We start from the raw sequence: 19,493 nt of genomic DNA, 5'->3' as shown, positions 1-19,493 counted from the left end.
ATGTCTTTTTCATGAAACTGGATTTCCAGTGTTTGCTTCAAGAAGTGAGAAGTTTTCTTGATTCCAACTCTAAATTTGTCCTGAACTAGATACCCAGCAAAATCAAATTATTTTTAGTGGATTGTCAGTGAGATTCTTTTTTGTACTTGTGTGCAGTGCTAAAATTTCCCCGCTAGGTACAGCCAAGATGATAGTTCGGACTCCCTGCCAGTTGCTCTTCTCTACAGAGGTGCCATTTTTCTAATCTGGCTTTGAATTATACCAGGACTCTGAATCCAAAGCACACAGATTGCATAATTGTGTACCTAGGCTTAGGTGACAATGACTTCATCGTACTTACCATAGCCAATTACTGTGTAGGTCAGAGTGAAAAGTTATGCTTTAATAGGACAGAGCACTATACATTGAAGGCTTAGCTTAACACTTATTTTTGAAACTGCTAGTCTTGTGTGAGAGGGCCAAACTCATACATTTTGGTCAGAAAGTGAGGTTTGCCAGAGTGCTTGCTTCCAAACACGTGTTCCTACTGCTCAAATCATTTCTTTGCCATTAGTGGCATTCGCTCTCTTATTGCAAAGTTACCAAATGAGAAAACCACCTTTTTGCTTCCTACAGAAAGAACTACATTTCTGTTTCATTCCAGGTAAGATAGTGTGATGGTTCATTTTATGTGTCAGTTTGACTGGTCACAGGGTGACCAGGTTAAAATTTATTTCTGGGTGTGTCTGACAGGGTGTTTCTGGATGGGAGTAGGATTTCAACCAGTAGACTTGGTAAAGTAAAATGCTGCCTCCATGTGTGTGGGCATTACCCAGTCCGTGGAGGGCCTGAGTAGAAATGGCAAAGGAAGGAGGAATTTGCCCCTCTTTGCTTTCTGTCTGCATGCTTGAGTTGGGACATCTCATCTTCTCTAGCCCCCAGAATGGGTTTTAAACCATTGGTTCTCAGCCCTTCAGACTTAAATGCATTACCCCACTGGCTTTCCTGGGTTTCTAGCTTGCAGGTTGTGGGACATCTCAGCTTCCAGAATCATGTGAGCCAATTCATCATAATAAATCTCCATATAATATATATAATTAATATATTAACTTTAATATAATTTTAATTACAATTTACGTATTTAATATATTAATATTTAATATAGTATATATTTAAAACATGTTTTATTATGTAATGTTATATGTATATTATATATATTAAATCTATATCTTTATATCTGTCTAGTCATCTCTCATCAATTTATCTGTTATCTTTCATTTGTCTATCTCTCCTACTGTTTCTCTTTCTCTGGAGAACCCCTAATTAATATAGATTTTTACTTTTATTGTCCCCATTTTACAGTGAAGAAACTGGGGCAATGAAGAATATATAATACACGCAAAGTCACATAGCTTACCCTCAGAGTACTCTTAAAACACGAGACTATACTGCATATAAATAAGTTGATTAAAATTTGCTTTAAATTTAATATTTCAGGAACAAAACAAAGACAAAGTAAGGAATTTCTGTTTTATATATATTTCCTAAATGATACCTAGGATACCTAGGAAATTCATTTATGTCTGTGATATAAGTTTTTTTGGGGGGGGAGGGTAAACAGAAGGTACAGCATATGAACTGAAACTAGAGTATAGACTATGGGTTCTTTCATTTAGAATCAGTCTTGGCTCTTTTTAAAAAACATTTGTGTTTCTCAAGCAGGAAATCAGACATCTTTGCCATAGCTCCATTTTAAAAATTGTGGTAAAGTATACAGCATAAAATTGGTCATTTTAATCATTTTAAGTGTACAATTCAGTTGCAGTAAGCGTATTCAAATTGATGTGCAACCATCATTACCACCCATCTCCAGAACTTTGTAATCATTCCAAACAGAAACTCTATATTCATTAAAAAACAACAGTTCCTCATTCCTACCCCACTCAGCCTCTGGTAACCTCTATTGTATTTTTGGTTTATGAATTTGTCTGTTCTTGGTACTTCCTATAAGTGGAATCATACAGTATTTTCCCTTTTGGTCTGGCTTATTTCACATAGCATAACGTTTTCAAGGTACATCAATGTTGGAGCATATATCAGAATTTCATTCCTTTTTAAGGTTGAATAATAGTCTACTGTATGTACCTACCATATTTTATCATATCATCTGTTGATGCACATTGGGGTTGTTTCTACCTTTTGGCTCTCCTGAATAATACCTCTGTGAACACTGGTATACGAGTATCTGTTTGAGTCCCTTCTTTCAATTCTTTTGGGTATATATGTGAAGTAGAATTACTGGGTCATATATGGTAATTCTATCTTTACTTTTGAGGAGCTGCCAGACTATTTTCCACAGTGGCTATACCATAATACATTCCCACCAGCAATGTATAAGGGTTCCAATTTCTCCATATCTTCACCAGCACTTGTTACTTTCCTCTTTTGGGGGGGATGGTAATAGCCATCTTAATGGGTACAAAGTGGTATCTAACTATGGTTTTGAATTGTACCTAATGACTAGCGATGTTGAGCATCTTTTCATTTGTTGGCCATTGTATATCTTCTTCAGAGAAATGTCTGTTAAGTCTTTTGCCCATTTTTATTTATTTATTATTTTGGCTGCACCAGGTCTTAGTTGTGACACACGGGATCTTCGTTGCAGCATGCGGACTCTTAGTTGTGGCATGTATGTGGGATCTAGTTCCCCGACCAGGGATTGAACCCAGGCCCCCTGCATTGGGAGCGCGGAGTCTTACCTGCGGGACCACCAGGGAAGGACCACCAGGGAAGGACCACCAGGGAAGTCCCTTGCCCATTTTTAAATTGGGTTGCTTGGGGTTTTTTTTGTTTTTTTGTGTGGGGTTTTAAGAGTTCTTCATATATTTTGGATATTAATCCCTTATCGAACATAAAATATGCAAATATTTTCTCCCATTCAGTGTGATGTCTTTTCACTCTCTTGATAGTGTCCTTTGATGCACAGAAGTTTTAAATTTTGCTGTAGTCCAATTTATTGTTTTCATTTGTTGAATGTCCTTTTGGTGTCAGCTCCAAGAAATCATTGCCAAATCTAATGTCATGAAGCCTTTCACCTAAGTTTTCTTTTAAGAGTTTTATAGTTTTAGCTCTTACATTTAGGACTTTGATCCATTTTAAGTGTTTTTTTAAATTTTTGATCTTATTCCAAATGTGGGTTACAGTAATAGTTTTCATCATTTTGAGTCAGTTTTTGTGTATGATTTAAGATAAGGGTCCAACTTCATTCTTTTGCATGTGGATATCCAGTTTTCCCAGAACTATTTGTTGAAAAAACTGTACTTTTCCCACTGAATGATCTTGGCACCCTTGTTGGAAATCAGTTGACCATATATGAGAGAGTTTATTTCTGTGCCATGACCTCATTTTGTACAAGTAGGAAATAGGCCCTATAATCCTTTTATAGGTATGCAATAGGTACTTTCTGGTAATGTAATATATATAGTACAGAAGGTCTATGCCAGAAGGGCTATCATATATAATAAAAGGATATGGTAAAAAAAAAAAAGAAGAAAAACAAATACCACCAAAAAAGATTTTAAAGCACATTTTTATTATAGATAGGCAAGTGTGGTTTGCTGTGGGTAATAGTATGTTTATAATGGATGTACATGCTTTTCTATATACCAAAAGGTATAATATTTTTCTTTTAATACGTAACTAACACTTCTCTGACAACAAGGAAAGTCTGAACTTGCTGAGCCTATTTTAAATAGCAAAGGACTGTTTTTGTTTTCCTGAATGTTACTTTAAAGACTGGTAAATTGAATTCTTTTAGGTCCCAACACATTAAATTTAAGAACAGTGAAAGAAAATCAATGAATAATTACAAAAACATGTAATTTCTATGAAGCGGAAATATAAAGCTTTTATAATTTAAAACATCAGCAATTTCAAAAGATTTGCTGAATTAATTAGAACTTTACAAAATATATATACACAAAATATCATCCCAGATGATCATGGATTTTTAAAAATAGTATATCACAACCCCTAAACTCTAACCCAAACCTACTACTGGATGTAGCTGGCCTACAATTTTTTACAGCAATTTAAAAATAAAACAGTTAAAAAAAAAACCCTCCCAATTCTCTTGTGCTTAAGCACCGGTTACAGTGTGCTGGCTTTGATTCTAATATCCACAAAGAGAATTTTAAAATAAAACAAGGACTTCACATAAATAATGTTTTACTTGTTATTAAGTATGTGACCAAACAAATTAAAATAAGTACTAACAACCAAAATATATCTTGATGTAACCAGTACATACACTCTTAAAGAATGACAGAGACGAATAAAGAAATAGTCTATGAAAGCCACAAGCACCTTGTTTTAGAAAGAGCATCAAGCAACACAAAAAGGCAACATGTAAGAGGTAGTGTATCACCGGCTAAGATGTATATGCCCACTGGGGACCTGAATACAGCTTAGTATTTGGGAAAATAAGACATATCAGACTGTGGCTTGCAATTTTTAGACAGAAGCATTGCACGTTTGGGAGCATTAGCCAGTATTGCTCCATAGTGCTTTGCGTCTCCAGCTGTCTAATGGGTACTTTGCTCTCAGACAGTCAAAAAATATAGAATATCCTGAAGAATTCCATGTTTATAAATGTTCAGTTCTAGGGAATTCTCTAAGAAAGCTCAGATCAATATAATTTTTAAAAGAATTAAATACTTACAGTCCTTTAAAAAATGCCTCGTCTCCTTCTTAGGAGGAAGTCTTTTCTTCCTGAGATTCTTTAAGATTTAGCCAATGCTTTATTCCATGCATTTCATAATATCCAATAGTACCTTTCTGTCTATATTTTTCCCTCTGCAGCAATTACCTGGCCAACAGCATGAATTCTGAACTAATTCAGAGACTTTAGAGAAAGCATACAGAACTGCTTTCAATGTAGTACTTCCGTTCAGTTTTGAGATGAGGAAGTTTTTGTACTTCAATTACTGGAAGTTGATTAGGGTCCTGGGTGTGAAAAAGGAATTTTGCTTTATGCCAGCTGCCATCTTGAATCTGTAAAATAAGAATGAAATGTTTTAATCTGTAATTGTTTCATTAGCAGCAGACAGTGTCCTTCATAGACAATGTAGACTTATTTTAAGGATTAGAAATAATGAACAGAAAGTGCCTAGAACAATGCCTGGCACAGAGTAAATGCTCAAAAAACGGTAACAATTACTATGAATAATTGAAAATATGTGCTTATTCCTTTCTCTAAATGGCATTGTGTGTTCTGATGTTTCTTTTGAGGGTTTCTGCTTCTATTGTCTGTGGATCATTGGACCAGATATGAATTTAAAAACTGCACTATTCCTAATATGAGTAATACCCATCTGTTTTGTGTTCCTTTATTTGGGAGTGATGTTTCAGGATGGGCATTTTTTCTTGGATGAAAGGGAATGAGCTAGCTCAACCTCTCTGTACTTTACTTTAGGCAGGAAATAAGCAGAATCACTTCAGTAGAAGTAAATTATAATTACATTGAATCATCTTTTAGGTTTCTTTTTTTTCCATTCTGTGGTTACTGTTTATATAGTTTCTTTCATTCCTCTCTTCCTTTCCTTCTAGGCCTTTCTGTTTCTCTTTATTACTGTATGCTCTTTTGTTTCTGGTAAATTCTGTTATGGATCAAAAACTATTACATGATTAAGATTCAAGAAGACAAAATAGAGAAACACAGTTGACTAGTTTTGTGAAGCTTTTTATACAGGAGTTTATTCATTTACTCATTCACAGAATTATCATGGTATAAATTTTAAAGTTTGAAGGAGCTTTAGAAATTATCTAAACTATAAATTCCATTTTATGTTAAGGCAATTGAAGCTCACAGAAGATAAATTACCAAAGTCACAAGCTTGGTATAATAACTAGAATAGAGTTCCCTGTGTAAGACACTGTCAGATTAACTTCATTAAATCTCAAACAATATGTGTTGAACACTAAGTACATTTGGCACAGTTGAATAAGATGTAATCCTTCATTTCCTTACAGTGCTTGGAAAATACAAAGATGAATAAATTAGTTCTGGCTTCTGAATTCTAGCAACTTATAAATTTAGTTGGGGAGAGGAGAAACAGCCATAATAAAAGACTGTATATGATAAATGCAACATAAATAATGTAGACAATGAGTGCTAAGTCCCTCATTTCCAACTGGAAGTGTCAGGGAAAGCTTTGTGAATTCAGAATTTAAGATGGGCCTTAAAGTTTGCCTACAATTTCCACTTGGTTAGAGGGGTAGAGAACGGCACTTCAGAGAAAGGGAATGACCTGAATAGAAAAAAACAAAAAGTTGGAAAAGTAGAATGTGGTTGTGAAAATAAGCCTAGCATGGGGTTTAAGTGCACAGATTTTGACTTGGAACAGATTTTGATAGAAACCCAAGTAGAGCTATTCTCTTCACATATAAAATGGGAAGAATAAAAACCTACCTCACAGTATTGTGTGGATTAAATGAGTCTTCAATTAAAAGTCCCTAGCAGTGTAGCATGGCATTGACTTTGGAACTGTACACACCTGGGGTTGATTTCTTGCTCCTCTGCTAATTAGCTGTATGACCTTGAACAAGTTACTTAACCTCTGTGCCTTCACTTTCTTACCTATAAAATGATACTAATAGGAACTTCTTCACAAAGCTGTTATAATTAAATAATGTATGCAGTACATGGTACCTGTCATCTAATAAGTCTCCAATAATTAGTAGTAGGAATTGTTGTTTTTGTTGTTATTATTATTATAAATAGATCAGGTGGACCACACTTTAGGGTACACAGTCAGTGAAAGGTAGAAAGGTAGGTTTGGGGCCTGACTATTCTAACTGCTGAATAAAGAGCTGATAAGTTTTGATTGTGTCTCAGAGATAGTAGTGAGTCACTAAAAGTTTCAGGACAAAATTGTGAAAGTTAAATTAATTTGTCGGTAATATTGATCTCTTCACCTATAGAGAGTGAGCTGTATACTTCTGTTTGCTTATGATTTTTCAAATACCCAAGAGCTGTTTATCTGAAAATGAAATGTGAAAAAGTAAAGCACCCTAGAAATGGTAAGAGATCCTAAATCAAGAGCTGTTTATCTGAAAATGAAATGTGAAAAAGTAAAGCACCCTAGAAATGGTAAGAGATCCTAAATCAAGAGCTGTTTATCATCTGAAAATGAAATGTGAAAAAGTAAAGCACCCTAGAAATGGTAAGGGATCCTAAATCATAGTACACCAGAACAGGAAACCGCGCTACTTAAAGAAATTAGGATGTATGTAAAGTGGACAACCCTATACTATATAACAGGAGTCAGCAAACTCTTCTGTGAAGGGTTAGATAATAAATGTTCTAGGTTTTGTGGGCCATACAGTCTCTGTCGCACTTGCTCAACTCAGCCATTGTAGTGTGATAACAGCCCTAGATAATAAACAAACGAATGAGTGTGGCTGTGTTCCAGTAGCATATATGTATGAAGACGAGTGCTGGGCTAGATCTGGTCTGTGGATTATAGTTTGCGACACCTACTCCACAACGTAATGTTTTAAAATTATAGACTCTTCACTATTATTTAACAGGAAAAATGGGCTATGGTTCAAATACAGATTTGTAGGGTCAGTCAATCTGCCATTATGCCCATTATTTGGTATCAGGTATAGGGACTGACAAAATGAAATAACGCTGACTTGCCTCTATAACCTGCCTTCCATGATGTAATGAGATGCAGAATCACAGTGCTAAAAATATAGGAAAGAAATCATTTGTCTATATGCCCTATCTGCCATCTGTCTATCCATCCATCGATCTATGATATAATTATTTCATATGGGGAATAAAAATTAAATTTATGTATTAACACCTGTTTTGCATATAAAACTTCACGGATGAACAATGGGTGTGACAAAAGTTGATATGATATAAGCAAATAATCGACTCTGAAAAATGTACGGTTATTACACATCAGGCACGTTAAAACTTACTACCTTCTGTATCTGTGGTTTGCAATTAAAGTCTTACTCATTATATTAATTTTATACAGTTTTATCAGTTTTACGTTAGTTATATTGAACAATCCTAAAAGTGCCATTCCCTTACCTTGCAGTCATCTGAGAGCACTTTAGGTTCAAGTGGAGTGTTTTCTTCGAAAATCTGGCTGTTCCATCCCTTGAAACCGATAGTCAATCCTGAGCCACTTGTCTGAGCACTTGTCCACACTGGAGTGTTTAGACAATGAATGGTGATGATATGGGTGGCTTCTGAGCTCAGTAAATGAAGGAAGTTCATCTGGACTTTTCCAACTCCAAACTCCAACTAATGTCATTGAAACAATATGCAAGTTATAAGATATGGCGATTGAAAGCCTTACAGTTTGGGGAAACCTGAAGAAAGTCCTTGACAGGCCAGGGGTGGGGCAGGGGGGAATCCCTGATTTACAGCATTTTCTGATTTCCACCCCTATGGTGGGAGTTGTAAATACTCCCACCGTGGCTGGTTTTAGGCTATCAAGGTAGTGTCATTAAACATGGAGTTCACAAGAGACATTAATCATAGGCTCTCCTGAGCAGTATGAGCTGGCTTTAGCATACTACTAGGCTACTAGATATGAACAAAAAAAAAAAAAAAGGAGATACTTTGCGTAATGTTATTTAAGATGCATTAATAATTTGTTGTTGATTATTGCTTAAAATTTTTTCATAAAAATCTGAAATTCTGTCTATACTTTCATTTGAAGATTTATTTTTGAGTTTCCAAAGATAAGTTGAAAGTTGTAATAATAAATTGATTAATTTTAACTATGAGAGCCTTCACAGACAAAGACAGAATCTTAGTCTTTGTGTTGCCAGCCCCTAATGCAGTTCCAGTCATACAGTGAGTCATCAGTAAATGTTTATTGCATGAATGAATGAATGCGTGAGCAAGTATTTACTAATAAAGTGAACGATACAGGGCAACACTGGAGCAAGGAAGTATGACTGCACGTTTTCTAGGCTTGAACAAGGAAACAGGTTTTTCTGTAGCTTTAGACCTCATCATCATCATTATTATTTTAGCATTATTCAAGCATGGGGATGGTCATAACATAAATGAATAGAAGTAGTTCCTACTGAGGAATTTATGTTAATCTCCAAACACAAAATCAGAGAAATATCAGTTATGAGGTAACAGAGAAGGAAAAAAAATAAAATGACAACAAAAAAGCAAAACTTCAGGGAAAGAGAGGAAAGGCAAAGGAAGAGTATAAAGATGAAAACATGGAAGGATCATCATGAGGAATATTAGAGCTGAAGTAATTCAAATTCCTTCATTTTGCAGATGAGAACCACAAACCTGTGACGTATGTAGCCTTTCTGAGCTTTAGTTTCTTTGTTGGTAAAGCTGGGTATAACCCCGACATGACAGGGTTGTTATGAGGATGAGAGGTGCCCACTGTCATTTAGCTAGCACAGCACCTGGCACAGAGTGGGCTCTCTGGTGGCTCACAGCATCATTCCCCAGGTTTGTAGGGGAAAAGAAATTAGAATCCAGGTTCCAGATTGCAAGTCTGCTGTTCTTTCCACTACCTGCGCAGTCTTTCTCAGGTTGCGTTTATGGATAGGAGAGATGGGAGAATTGATTCAGCCAAGGAAAGAACTGGAGTGCAGCTCCTTCATTTGATCCTGTCTTCTTTGCACACCAGTCTCCCCTTTTCTTCCACGATAATCCAAATAAAAATCCTGGGCTGGGGCTTCCCTGGTGGCGCAGTGGTTGAGAGTCCACCTGCCAATGCAGGGGACACGGGTGCGTGCCCTGGTCTGGGAAGATCCCACATGCCGCGGAGCGGCTAGGCCCGTGAGCCATGGCCGCTGAGCCTGTGTGTCCGGAGCCTGTGCTCCGCAACGGGAGAGGCCACAACAGTGAGAGGCCCACGTACCGCAAAAAAAAAATAAATAAATAAATAAATAAATCCTGGGCTAAACCCAGGGGAGTGAGGATGATTGTGCATAGTTTGGAAGCAGGACGATCATGCTGCTCCTCATTAGTTCCACAGATCCCATAGGAACATAAGAATCCGCCCCTCCTCTGCTTTGGGTAACAGTGGTGAATGGCTATTGAGATGAGCTGGTGAAACACCCTAGTTAACGAAGGGGAGCGTTTTAGGAGGAGAGGGCAGTCTAATGATAAGCAGCTGGGAGGGACTGACACACTGCATATTTTAGCTGCTGCCTTTCTGTGGTGGACAAAACACAATAGGTCCGTGTATCAGTTCTTTGTCAATGAGAAAAGTTCTTGGGAAGGCCAAGGTAGTTTAACCAGAAAAAGAAAGAAATGCAGTTTTAGTTTCTTCAGTACATGTTGTAGGTAGAACTAAGCTTTAGGGTTTAGAAATGCTTGTTATAATATCCAGTGTTACATACCAAACTAACTTTCATTCATTCTAAACATTTGGTTTATAGAATTATACTTGTAAGAAATTTTAAATAATATCCAGTGGATGTTTAGGAGAGGTTATTTTTGTGCCCAGTCACCAAAAATAGCAAGCTTTGTGGTGAAATTCCTCTTTTAATCATGATGATGTCTTTTTCAGTAAAACTTAAGGTAACTGATTACTGAGTACAAACACTGCAGCTGTTTGGGAATTTTCTAATGAATGCATGTGCATAAAAACATATGTTTTACATTTTTAAAAGGAATTTAAAAAGCATAGTCAGTAGAGTAAGCCAAGCTAAGCCAGTCATAAAAATACATAATCAAAATGTCAAGATTTAACAGGATTATTTTTTAAAAACAAAAAATTTCTTCCTCATATATGGTAGAGAATATCTTGTTTCCATTCATAAAATTCATAATTATTTAAAATGAAAGAATTTTTAAAATCACTGTTTACTGATAGTGGGCAAGTACTAAATTCAAAACATACCTTTGTCACAGAGACAGGAGATAAACATGTCTGACCACCAGCACTGAAATTGCAGAAAACCTCAATGGCATCTGAAGGGCATCCAAGATTTGGATCAATCCAGTATTTTCCTATTAATTTATTGTAAAACATAAAGATATTTAAATGCCATGCTAAAATATATTTGAACTATCCTTACAGATTATCATGATACTTTCAATATATTTTTTCACGCTTTTTCCTTTTAAAAAACTTAGATTATAAAGATATTTACATTTAGTCAAAGAATGAAAGCTGCAAGCATTATGTAAAACCAATACTGAAAATACTGTATTTTTCACATACCTATCAATTTAAGGACATTTTATAATTTTAATAAAAAATAACCGAATGGCTGAATCTGTTGCTTCATTCTGTAGATAAGCGCAGCAACTTTAAGTGAATTGTCTAAAGTTACATAGTTAATAGAAAAGTTGAAATTAATATAGGATATGTGTGTATTTTTGTTCTATGTCATTACAGAGCTTAAAAATGAATATATATATTTAAAAAACAGAAACAACTTCTTCAATCTCCCTGAGGAAAAACATATCTTTATGTGTAATATTGATAATTAAAATAAAAGGAATAAACATTTTTTTGTTTCCAGAAGAGAAATGTGCAATTAAATGGTTATTTTTGTGCTTTCTTTTCAGATCTGTAAGTGGAAAAAACTGAAATCTCTACAGCCAGTGTAAGCCTGCCAACCTTTGCCTCCATTGAGTGCCCAGGAGAATCAAATGGTGTGTAAAAGACTTCAAGACATATTCAGACTGAAAAGTACTGGGCTAGCGTCTTAATTCCGGAATAACAGGCTCAGAATACTGAAATAGCACCTTATTCTGAACGCAAAGGGCAGGAATTTTTGAATGAGATGGCCCTACCTTCTTGCATTAAAAAGGCAAGACAATCAAACAGTATTTGTAAAATGTCATTTTCTATAATAGGTAGAAATCCTTGTTTGTTCCATTCCTATCCCACAGCAAAGATTCCTCCAGCTCATCCTGGGCTTCACCTGGTGTATCATTTTAGACTTCCACAACATCCTCGACTATTCTCCCCTCTACTATTCTACCAATTCTTCAAAGGGAAGACTTGTTGAATTGGTACTTCCAAGAGTAGGGGACTGTCACAGACGGTCCAGATAGCTGGACTCCATCCCAAGAGTTGCTGAATCATTAAATCTGGGATGGGGCTTGAGAATCTGCATCTAATTCTGGTCCACAGACTATATTTGGAGAATCACTGATCTATTGAAATATGGAAGAAAGGGGTGAAAAAGATCCTAATACCACCTCCATCCTGTTTTTTCCCATTTCCTCAGAATGTTGAACATTTTGTAGTTTGTAGAAATTATAGCTGGGTTTTTGTTTTTTTTTAAACCAGGATCTGATCCAGGCTTACAGTCATATCTTGATTCATCATCTCTTCTCTTTCAAGAAATAGTTGCCTACTACTATGTGAGTGAATATATTCTTTATAAAACGTTTTCCTTCAAGCAAGGTCTCATTGTTACATGGGGTGGAATGCTTTGAATTCAGGCATTATGTTGTACAATGGTGAACTGGTAGGGGCTTCATATTTTTTTCAGGGTATGCTGAGCTACAGATAAAGCACTATACCATAATACGTCTTTTATAGGCCTAAATGCTCTAACTCCAAATTGGCTCTCTTCTGAGAACACTGCTTCCCCTGCAGCTCTTTCAAGTTCTGCCACAGCCTCTATAGCATTGTGCCTGGGTGGGGAAGGGATCTTTCTTGCTCCTCGTTGCCACTTTCAGACCGTTCTCCCCACTTTCTCCCTAAAAACACTCTGTGGTAAAATTGCCGTCATTGCACTATGTCACCTGTTACCTCTTCCTGTTGCTATCACCAAATTTATTTCTTTGATGATTCTAGCTATCACTTTCAGAAAGTCTATTTATAACCTAATTCTTCGTGATTTTCACATCCACATGGTTGATATTTGCAGTACCGAATTCTCAGTGCCTCGAACTCTCTCCCACCAACGTTTTTGTACCCTTCTCCTGTCCTGTTTACTTTAAACATTAACTTATAAGGCCATACCCTAGTTTTTGTTATTACCTACAGCTAGATCTCCTCCATGATTTCACCTCTTTTCTCATTCCAGCTCATTCCCTCTAGTGTTCTGACTCTAATAGTTCTTTGATCTCATTAGGACCTACTATCCATTGATACTACCACTTTTTCATTGTCCTTCATAATCATGTGTTCACTTCTCTTCCTGCCTAGCTTAAAACCCACAGTCCTTTGCTACGATCATTTCCTTAGAGACTTCCTTAACATTCTTGCCCTGCCTCACTTCATTGTGCTTGTCTTATAAAATCCCAGTCCTGCATAAATCCAGTTTTGTGCCTAATCTGTGCCTGTACCTGCACAACTAAATGTGCCTAGAGAAAAACACAACTATGCTGACTGGCCTCACTTTAAATTTAAATGTTTGAAAGGCTGCCAGACAGTACTACTATGTTTCCCTAGTTCATTTCCTCTGTCACTTTCATAGTTAACCATTTGAAACCTTTTCCTGTCCTCTCAAGTTAATTATACCTTTCCTTCATTCTTATTCTTGACTGATAACCTTTCAGTTTCACTGGGACAACTAAAGCAAACTGAAGGAAACTTACATAAGCTCCCTTTATGACCTTTACCCATCTATCTGTACTTGCACACATATATTCTGCCTTCTCTCTTATTATTGTGAATAAACCGTGTTCCTAAATAAGGTTTACCTTGTCCGTTAAACCTTCCATTTCAAACTTTTCCTCTCTTATTTTTTCTTTCCAGTCAGCTTCTGTTGTCTGCTGTTTCTGCCAGTTCTCATTCGTGGTGTTTTGTCAACTTGTGTGCTTAGTTTATCATTGATTGTGTGCTGGGCACTATATTTGAAAAATAATTTGTGGAAATAATTTGAGCCCTAGGATGATATTATCTTTCATAGAAGAGTTTTGTTTGTTTCTATCAGGTATGAGGGGCTACTAGCAGTCTGGAATCATCTTAATCCAAGTTCACAGTTTGAGATTTTCTGAGCCGTCTTGACGATGTGAAGCTAGGCTGCAATCTGTACGAATATCTTTTCTTTCCGTTTATTTTTACTCTTAAAGTGGAGCCCTTTGAAAGCCTAAGTCCCCACCTTTTGTGGACTTCAGATTCCAATCTTTGACCAAAAGCACTACTCAGTTTCTGAACACACCCTGGGCCAAAGTAGCTCTAAGTATGTGTTCATCTCTCTGCTGTCTTTTTCAGAATATTGGCTTGAAAGTCCCTCACTACTTTGTCAGTATTTGATGCTTTTAACTTAATTTTCAAAAAGTTTCGTCAGGCAAATTGAATTACCTGCTTCATTAATGGGAGTGGAAACTCTCCAGCTCCACCATTTTCTCTGAAAACCTGATACAGTTTTAACTACTACCATTCCTCTAAACCGCTCTTGCGAAGATCATCAAAGACCTTCCCATTACTAAATCTAGTAGCCTTTCTCAGTCTTCACCTAACTTGACATCGACCCAGTAGATCTCCTGCTCCTCAGGCAAACATTTTCTTCACTCCACATTCATCTAGTTCTCCTCTTATCTCAGTGATAGCTTCTTCTTAGTCTTCTTCGCTAGTTCCCCCTCAACTCCCTGACCTCTGTAAACACTGGAGAGCTCTAAGGCACAGTTTTTAGAACTCTTCTCTTTTCTTTATTTATCTGTTCTTTAGATAGCCTTAAACAGTCTCAGGGCATTGGATACTGTTTATATGCAAATGACTTCATAAATTTTACCCCTAGCCAGGACCTCACTCCTGAATAGCCAATGACCTACTTGACATCCTTACTTGAATGCCTAACAGACATCTCAAATTAAATACATCCAAAACCGAACTCCAAACTTGCTTCTCTATCTCTTTTGACAGCAATTCCACTCTTCTAGTCCCTTAGTCAAAAATCTTAGAGTCATCCTTTATCATTCTGTTTCTCTCATAACCCACATCCGAATTACCAACAAAAAACTGCTGGCTCTACCTTAAAACATATCCAAAGATTTGACCATTTCTTATCACTTCCCCACCACCAACTCTAGTCCAAGCCATCATCACCTCTTACTGGATTATTTCAATAGTCCTCTCAATGTCTCCTTCTACCCTGTCCTCATATTTGCAGTACAACACCCAGAGTAACATTTAAAAAATTTAAGTCAAGTCACGTCATTCCTTTGCTCAGAATCTTCCAGAGGCTTCCCATCTTATTCAGTAAAAGCTGGAGTCTTTTGAGTAATCTATAAGATCCTGTATAATCTGGTTTCTTGACATCTTTCTGACTTCATTTCCTACCATTCTTCCCCTTATGCACTTTCTTCCAGTCACCTTGGCCTTCTTGCTAATAGTAGAACATGCTAAGTACACGGTCAGGTTCAAGGACCTTGCGTTTGTTCTTTCTTCCTGGAAAGCTCTTTCCCCAGATTTCCTGTGGCTTGTTCCCTTACCTCCTTCTGATATTGCTCAAATGTCACTTTCTCAGAGATGCTTTATCTACCTACTCTATTTACCACTTCACCCCCCCACCCTACTTTCTGTCATATCCCCTCTTCCCTGCTGTTTTGTGTTTCTCTACTGCACTTACAATCTCCTAGTGATGAAAGTATTTTTGGGCATAAAGACCTTTCTGATACCTTACAAGCCATACCACTTAGCTATTTCTCCTATGAGGAAGGCAGACCTTGAATTAGATTTCAGTAATTTGTATGTCCTGTAGTGTCTTTGTTCCTTTCAGTTCTATAGAATTGCATTTTTATACCCTCAGATATGGGAAAGAATCAAATTTGAATTATTGTAGGCAGCTATAACTGTAAATATTATTTGTTTTTGTGATAATCTAGGGCAGGAAATATCTATAGAAGTTAAGCATTTTATTAATATAAATAAAATGAATATTTTCACTATACTGTATTCTAGAATGGAAGATGTTTTTGGACAAACATGTATTTATACATATATATGTATATGTGTATGTGTGTGTGTATAAAATAAAATATGGACTACTGTTCATCCTGCAGAATTAAATAACTTAGTTATTTTCAAATCAGCATATATGTCATTGTGTGTTAAGACTAGAGTTTTTACCAAAAAATGATAACTACTAATATTGATTGTACAGCTGACCAGGTAGACCCAATAGAAATTAAAATTAAATGACATTTTGTAGCAGACAGGGTCTCCCCTACTTATCATCAGATAGCGATGGTTCTTCCACTTGCTTTAAACCTTTCCTTGATGGTTCTGTTTTTGCACCTCTGGCTAATGGATTTGGGGTATCAATGTGAGGATGAGAAAATTCCAAGAATGACAAGCCACTCCATCTTTATAGTCACTGATACTGAAATGAGGCATTTAAATTCCATTTTATGTGAAAACTAATTATAGAGAGTGTGGTAGAGAGGGCTCTATGACCTCTTCGTGTTGCCATAAGTCAGGCTGTGCAGTGGAAAACCTTTTGTAAAGTGAACCCTTGAAAAAGGATACTTTGACCTCAGAAACATGTTTATCTCTTTGAGTACGTATTTGGTTCTTGATGTTAAAATGCCTCTGCCAGGGATTTATCAAAAATGATAAGGTTTGGAATAAATACACCGCAAATCTCAAACACACTGAAACGATGAAGCAAAATTAGATATCAGAGTTTAAGGAAACCAGTAACTTACCATCTGATACTTTGTGTTCACAGTTAAGCAAATCTTTGCAGATTCGTGCTGGGTTATCTCGTGTGCCAAGAGGATTCTTGATGCTGTGCAGTAAATTGCTAAGGTAGTTCAAGGTTTCCAATATCTCTGCACTGTGGTCAATTAAGGTCACTTCAGTATTCTGGTAGCTCTGCCAAGTCATTGTGAGAATCATATTAGCAAAGAAGCTTGGAGCAGTCATTACCAGCATGTAACCCAAATGATCAACACGGAGCAAGGCAGAAGAAAAATGTACTCCTGTTGTGTGCAAGGAGTTGGGAGTAGGATGTAAAGAACAGTTTATATTTAACTATAGGCATATTTGTATATTTTATTAATCTTGATCCTAATAAAAGCTTAAATTCACACTCAAAAGTCTAGTTTTCAAGCTGACATAAAACTTAATTACTATGCCTACTGCATAATTTGAAAAAAACCTATATTATGAATAAATAGAGCTTAAATAGGAAAAATGAGTAGTGATGATAGATAGATCCCATTTTAAGAAATGGCTAACTTCATTTAACTGTTTCTTCTATAGTACCAAATTCTTATTTTAAAAAATCCTTTAACAATATTATATTTTTGTTTCAAATGTTTTCCTTAAAAAACATCTGATGCATACATTTCTGTTTATTAAAATTGCTTACTTTGTCCTTAAAATTTTTTTCATTACTTTTAATCTCTTTTAAATACAGGCTTTGAGATAAAGTCACATTTGGGCCTCTGAAAAAAATTTCTGTTTAATTTGTAGATTGAGAGTGCCAGTGTAAATAAAGCCAGATATATTACCTCCATCTGTAGGGCAGTATGTGATTCAATCAGGGCTTGAATAGCAGCATTGATATCCATTTGTTTCTGTGTAAAACAAAACCATTTGAGATCAGCAATAAGATCAACACTGAGTGCTCTAAAGTAAAGCCTATAAATTCTGAAAGCACTGCTGTTAAAGTATACTAGACTTATTATCTAAAAGGGGTTTGTAACTCTTATGGTTAGACAGATCTTGCAAGTATTGCCTGACTATCCGAAAGGACAATATGCTGCTTTCATCCAAATCTCAAAAGTCTCCTAATTAAAACAGGACCAAAGTCTAGAGTTCTCAAATGAAAAACTATTTGTCTCTGCTGCATAAAAACACACAAAAAAGTTACTCACATGGAAGAAGAATGAAATATGATCCCCTCAGTTAATAAATTGTAAAGTGAAGAATAAATAACTGTAGTAATTTTTAACAGTTACATTCTTGGAAGGAAAATAGAATAAAATATTACTGTCCTGAGGTAGTCACCACATTAGTTTAATCTGATACTTCTGCGGTCTTAAAAACAATTTCTGAAGTTGGAAAAAGTATCATTAGTCCCAAAAGAAATAATACATCATGAATCCAATCTCCTCCTGCATTTAATAAAATATATTTTTAGAGAAAGACCCAACCTAACCATTAGTAAAAAGTCTTTTCGTATTTTATTTTTTAAAAAGCTTGGAAACTAAGAAGCATGAGTTGGGAGAAAGTTCTGTGAAATGGCATCTGTGTGAGCAAATCGAGCGATCTAATTTCTTTCAGAATGATTGTACTGCTGAGATATCTTTTTACTTGGCAGCCCATACAATAGAAACTCTTTTCAACAGATCTCTCATAACTCATGGTTGGTAATTTGAAAAACTATTTAAAATGATGGGACAATCAACAAAATGTACTCATCTTTGCCTCAACATGTGGTTTTCATATTGGAAAATACTTGACTCATTCTGCATATGTACACTGCCAAACACATATTGAGGAAAAAATGGTAAGCAAACAATACAAAACAAAACAACCTTGCCCTTGTAGAGCTAAAGTTTAGAGGTCGATAAAGGCATTAATCAAATAATCTCAAAAATACACATTTACAAATTGTCATACGTGCTATAAAAGAAAAGTGCATGGACCTATGAGAGAAATTACGGGGTATGAAATCTGGGGGATATAAGAGATTTGGAAGGACTAGGTCAGCATAGGCTTCCCTGAGGTGGTGATATTTGAGCTGAGATCTGAAGAATAAATATGAATTGTTAGGAGAAGGGCTGGGAGAGCTTTCCAGGCAGAGGTAACAACTTTGCACAAAGGCAGTGAGATAGAAAAGCATGGCCTATTCAAGAAGAAGAAAGGCTTAGCATAAAATGTTCTGTGCAGATTAAATAATTCTGACCATCATTCTTGTGAGAATTGGCAGACTTTGGACATGGGTCACAAAAATATATTGGGAATAAATATGGGCAACTGAATTAAGTAGTAAACAATAGCCACCTTTATATTTTCCAGTTGTTTGTGGTTAGGGCTTTGATCTTAGAAAAACTAGCAATAAGCAGTTCTCAGGCGCTTCAGACTCAGGACCCTTTTGTACTTTTAAATATTATTAAGGGCTTTAAAGGACTTATATTTATGTGCCTTACAGCTTTTGATATTTAACATAGTAGGAATTAAAATATAAATTTTAAAACTATGTGTTAATTGCCTTAAAACAATAAATCCATTATATGTTAATATAAATAAACATTTTTTTAATGAAAAATAACTATTTTCCAAACAAAAAATTAGTGAGAAGAGCGGTACTGTTTTACACTTTTGTACATCTCTTTAATGTCTGGATTAATAGGAGATAGCTAGATTCTCATATTTGCTTCTATATTCAGTCTATTAAAGTGTTACTTTAGCTGAACTGTATGAAGAAAATCCAGCCTTAAAAAGATACGTAGTTGGAAAAAAGATTATTTTAGTATCCTTTTCAGATAATTGTGGATATTCTTCTTTGATATTCTACCAGAACTTGATAAGTGGTAGTTTCTTGAAGGTTAGTTGAACTGTGAAATCTGAAACCATATCTAC

General features: G+C 35.8%; 1 protein-coding gene and 1 long non-coding RNA gene across 10 annotated transcripts in view; one reads left to right on the top strand and one right to left on the bottom strand.

Moving 5' to 3' along the window:
• Positions 1-19,493, top strand: part of LOC114898376 — an 81,092-nt gene that overhangs the window by 37,058 nt on the left and 24,541 nt on the right. For 2 of the 3 annotated variants that reach the window (XR_003794345.1, XR_003794344.1), the window contains exons 2-3: positions 11,564-11,650; positions 12,294-12,367. This is a non-coding gene — a long non-coding RNA (uncharacterized LOC114898376). The remainder of the gene's footprint in view (positions 1-11,563; positions 11,651-12,293; positions 12,368-19,493) is intronic. The other variant, XR_003794346.1, reaches the window with a different exon arrangement.
• Positions 3,552-19,493, bottom strand: part of COL24A1 (collagen type XXIV alpha 1 chain) — a 425,611-nt gene continuing 409,669 nt past the window's right edge. For all 7 annotated transcript variants that reach the window (XM_029227745.1, XM_029227744.1, XM_029227743.1 and 4 more), the window contains 5 exons: positions 17,417-17,482; positions 16,607-16,775; positions 10,890-10,999; positions 8,087-8,302; positions 3,552-5,031 (listed from right to left, as the gene is read on the bottom strand). In XM_029227745.1, the coding sequence (XP_029083578.1) occupies positions 4,885-5,031; positions 8,087-8,302; positions 10,890-10,999; positions 16,607-16,775; positions 17,417-17,482 (708 nt within the window). In that variant the 3' untranslated portion in view covers positions 3,552-4,884. The remainder of the gene's footprint in view (positions 5,032-8,086; positions 8,303-10,889; positions 11,000-16,606; positions 16,776-17,416; positions 17,483-19,493) is intronic.

The sequence above is a fragment of the Monodon monoceros genome, unplaced genomic scaffold, assembly GCF_005190385.1.
Source record: "Monodon monoceros isolate NGI ecotype Baffin Bay Population unplaced genomic scaffold, NGI_Narwhal_1 Super_Scaffold_18, whole genome shotgun sequence".
Lineage (NCBI taxonomy): Eukaryota > Metazoa > Chordata > Mammalia > Artiodactyla > Monodontidae > Monodon > Monodon monoceros.
This window is presented reverse-complemented; position numbering and strand designations above follow the sequence as displayed.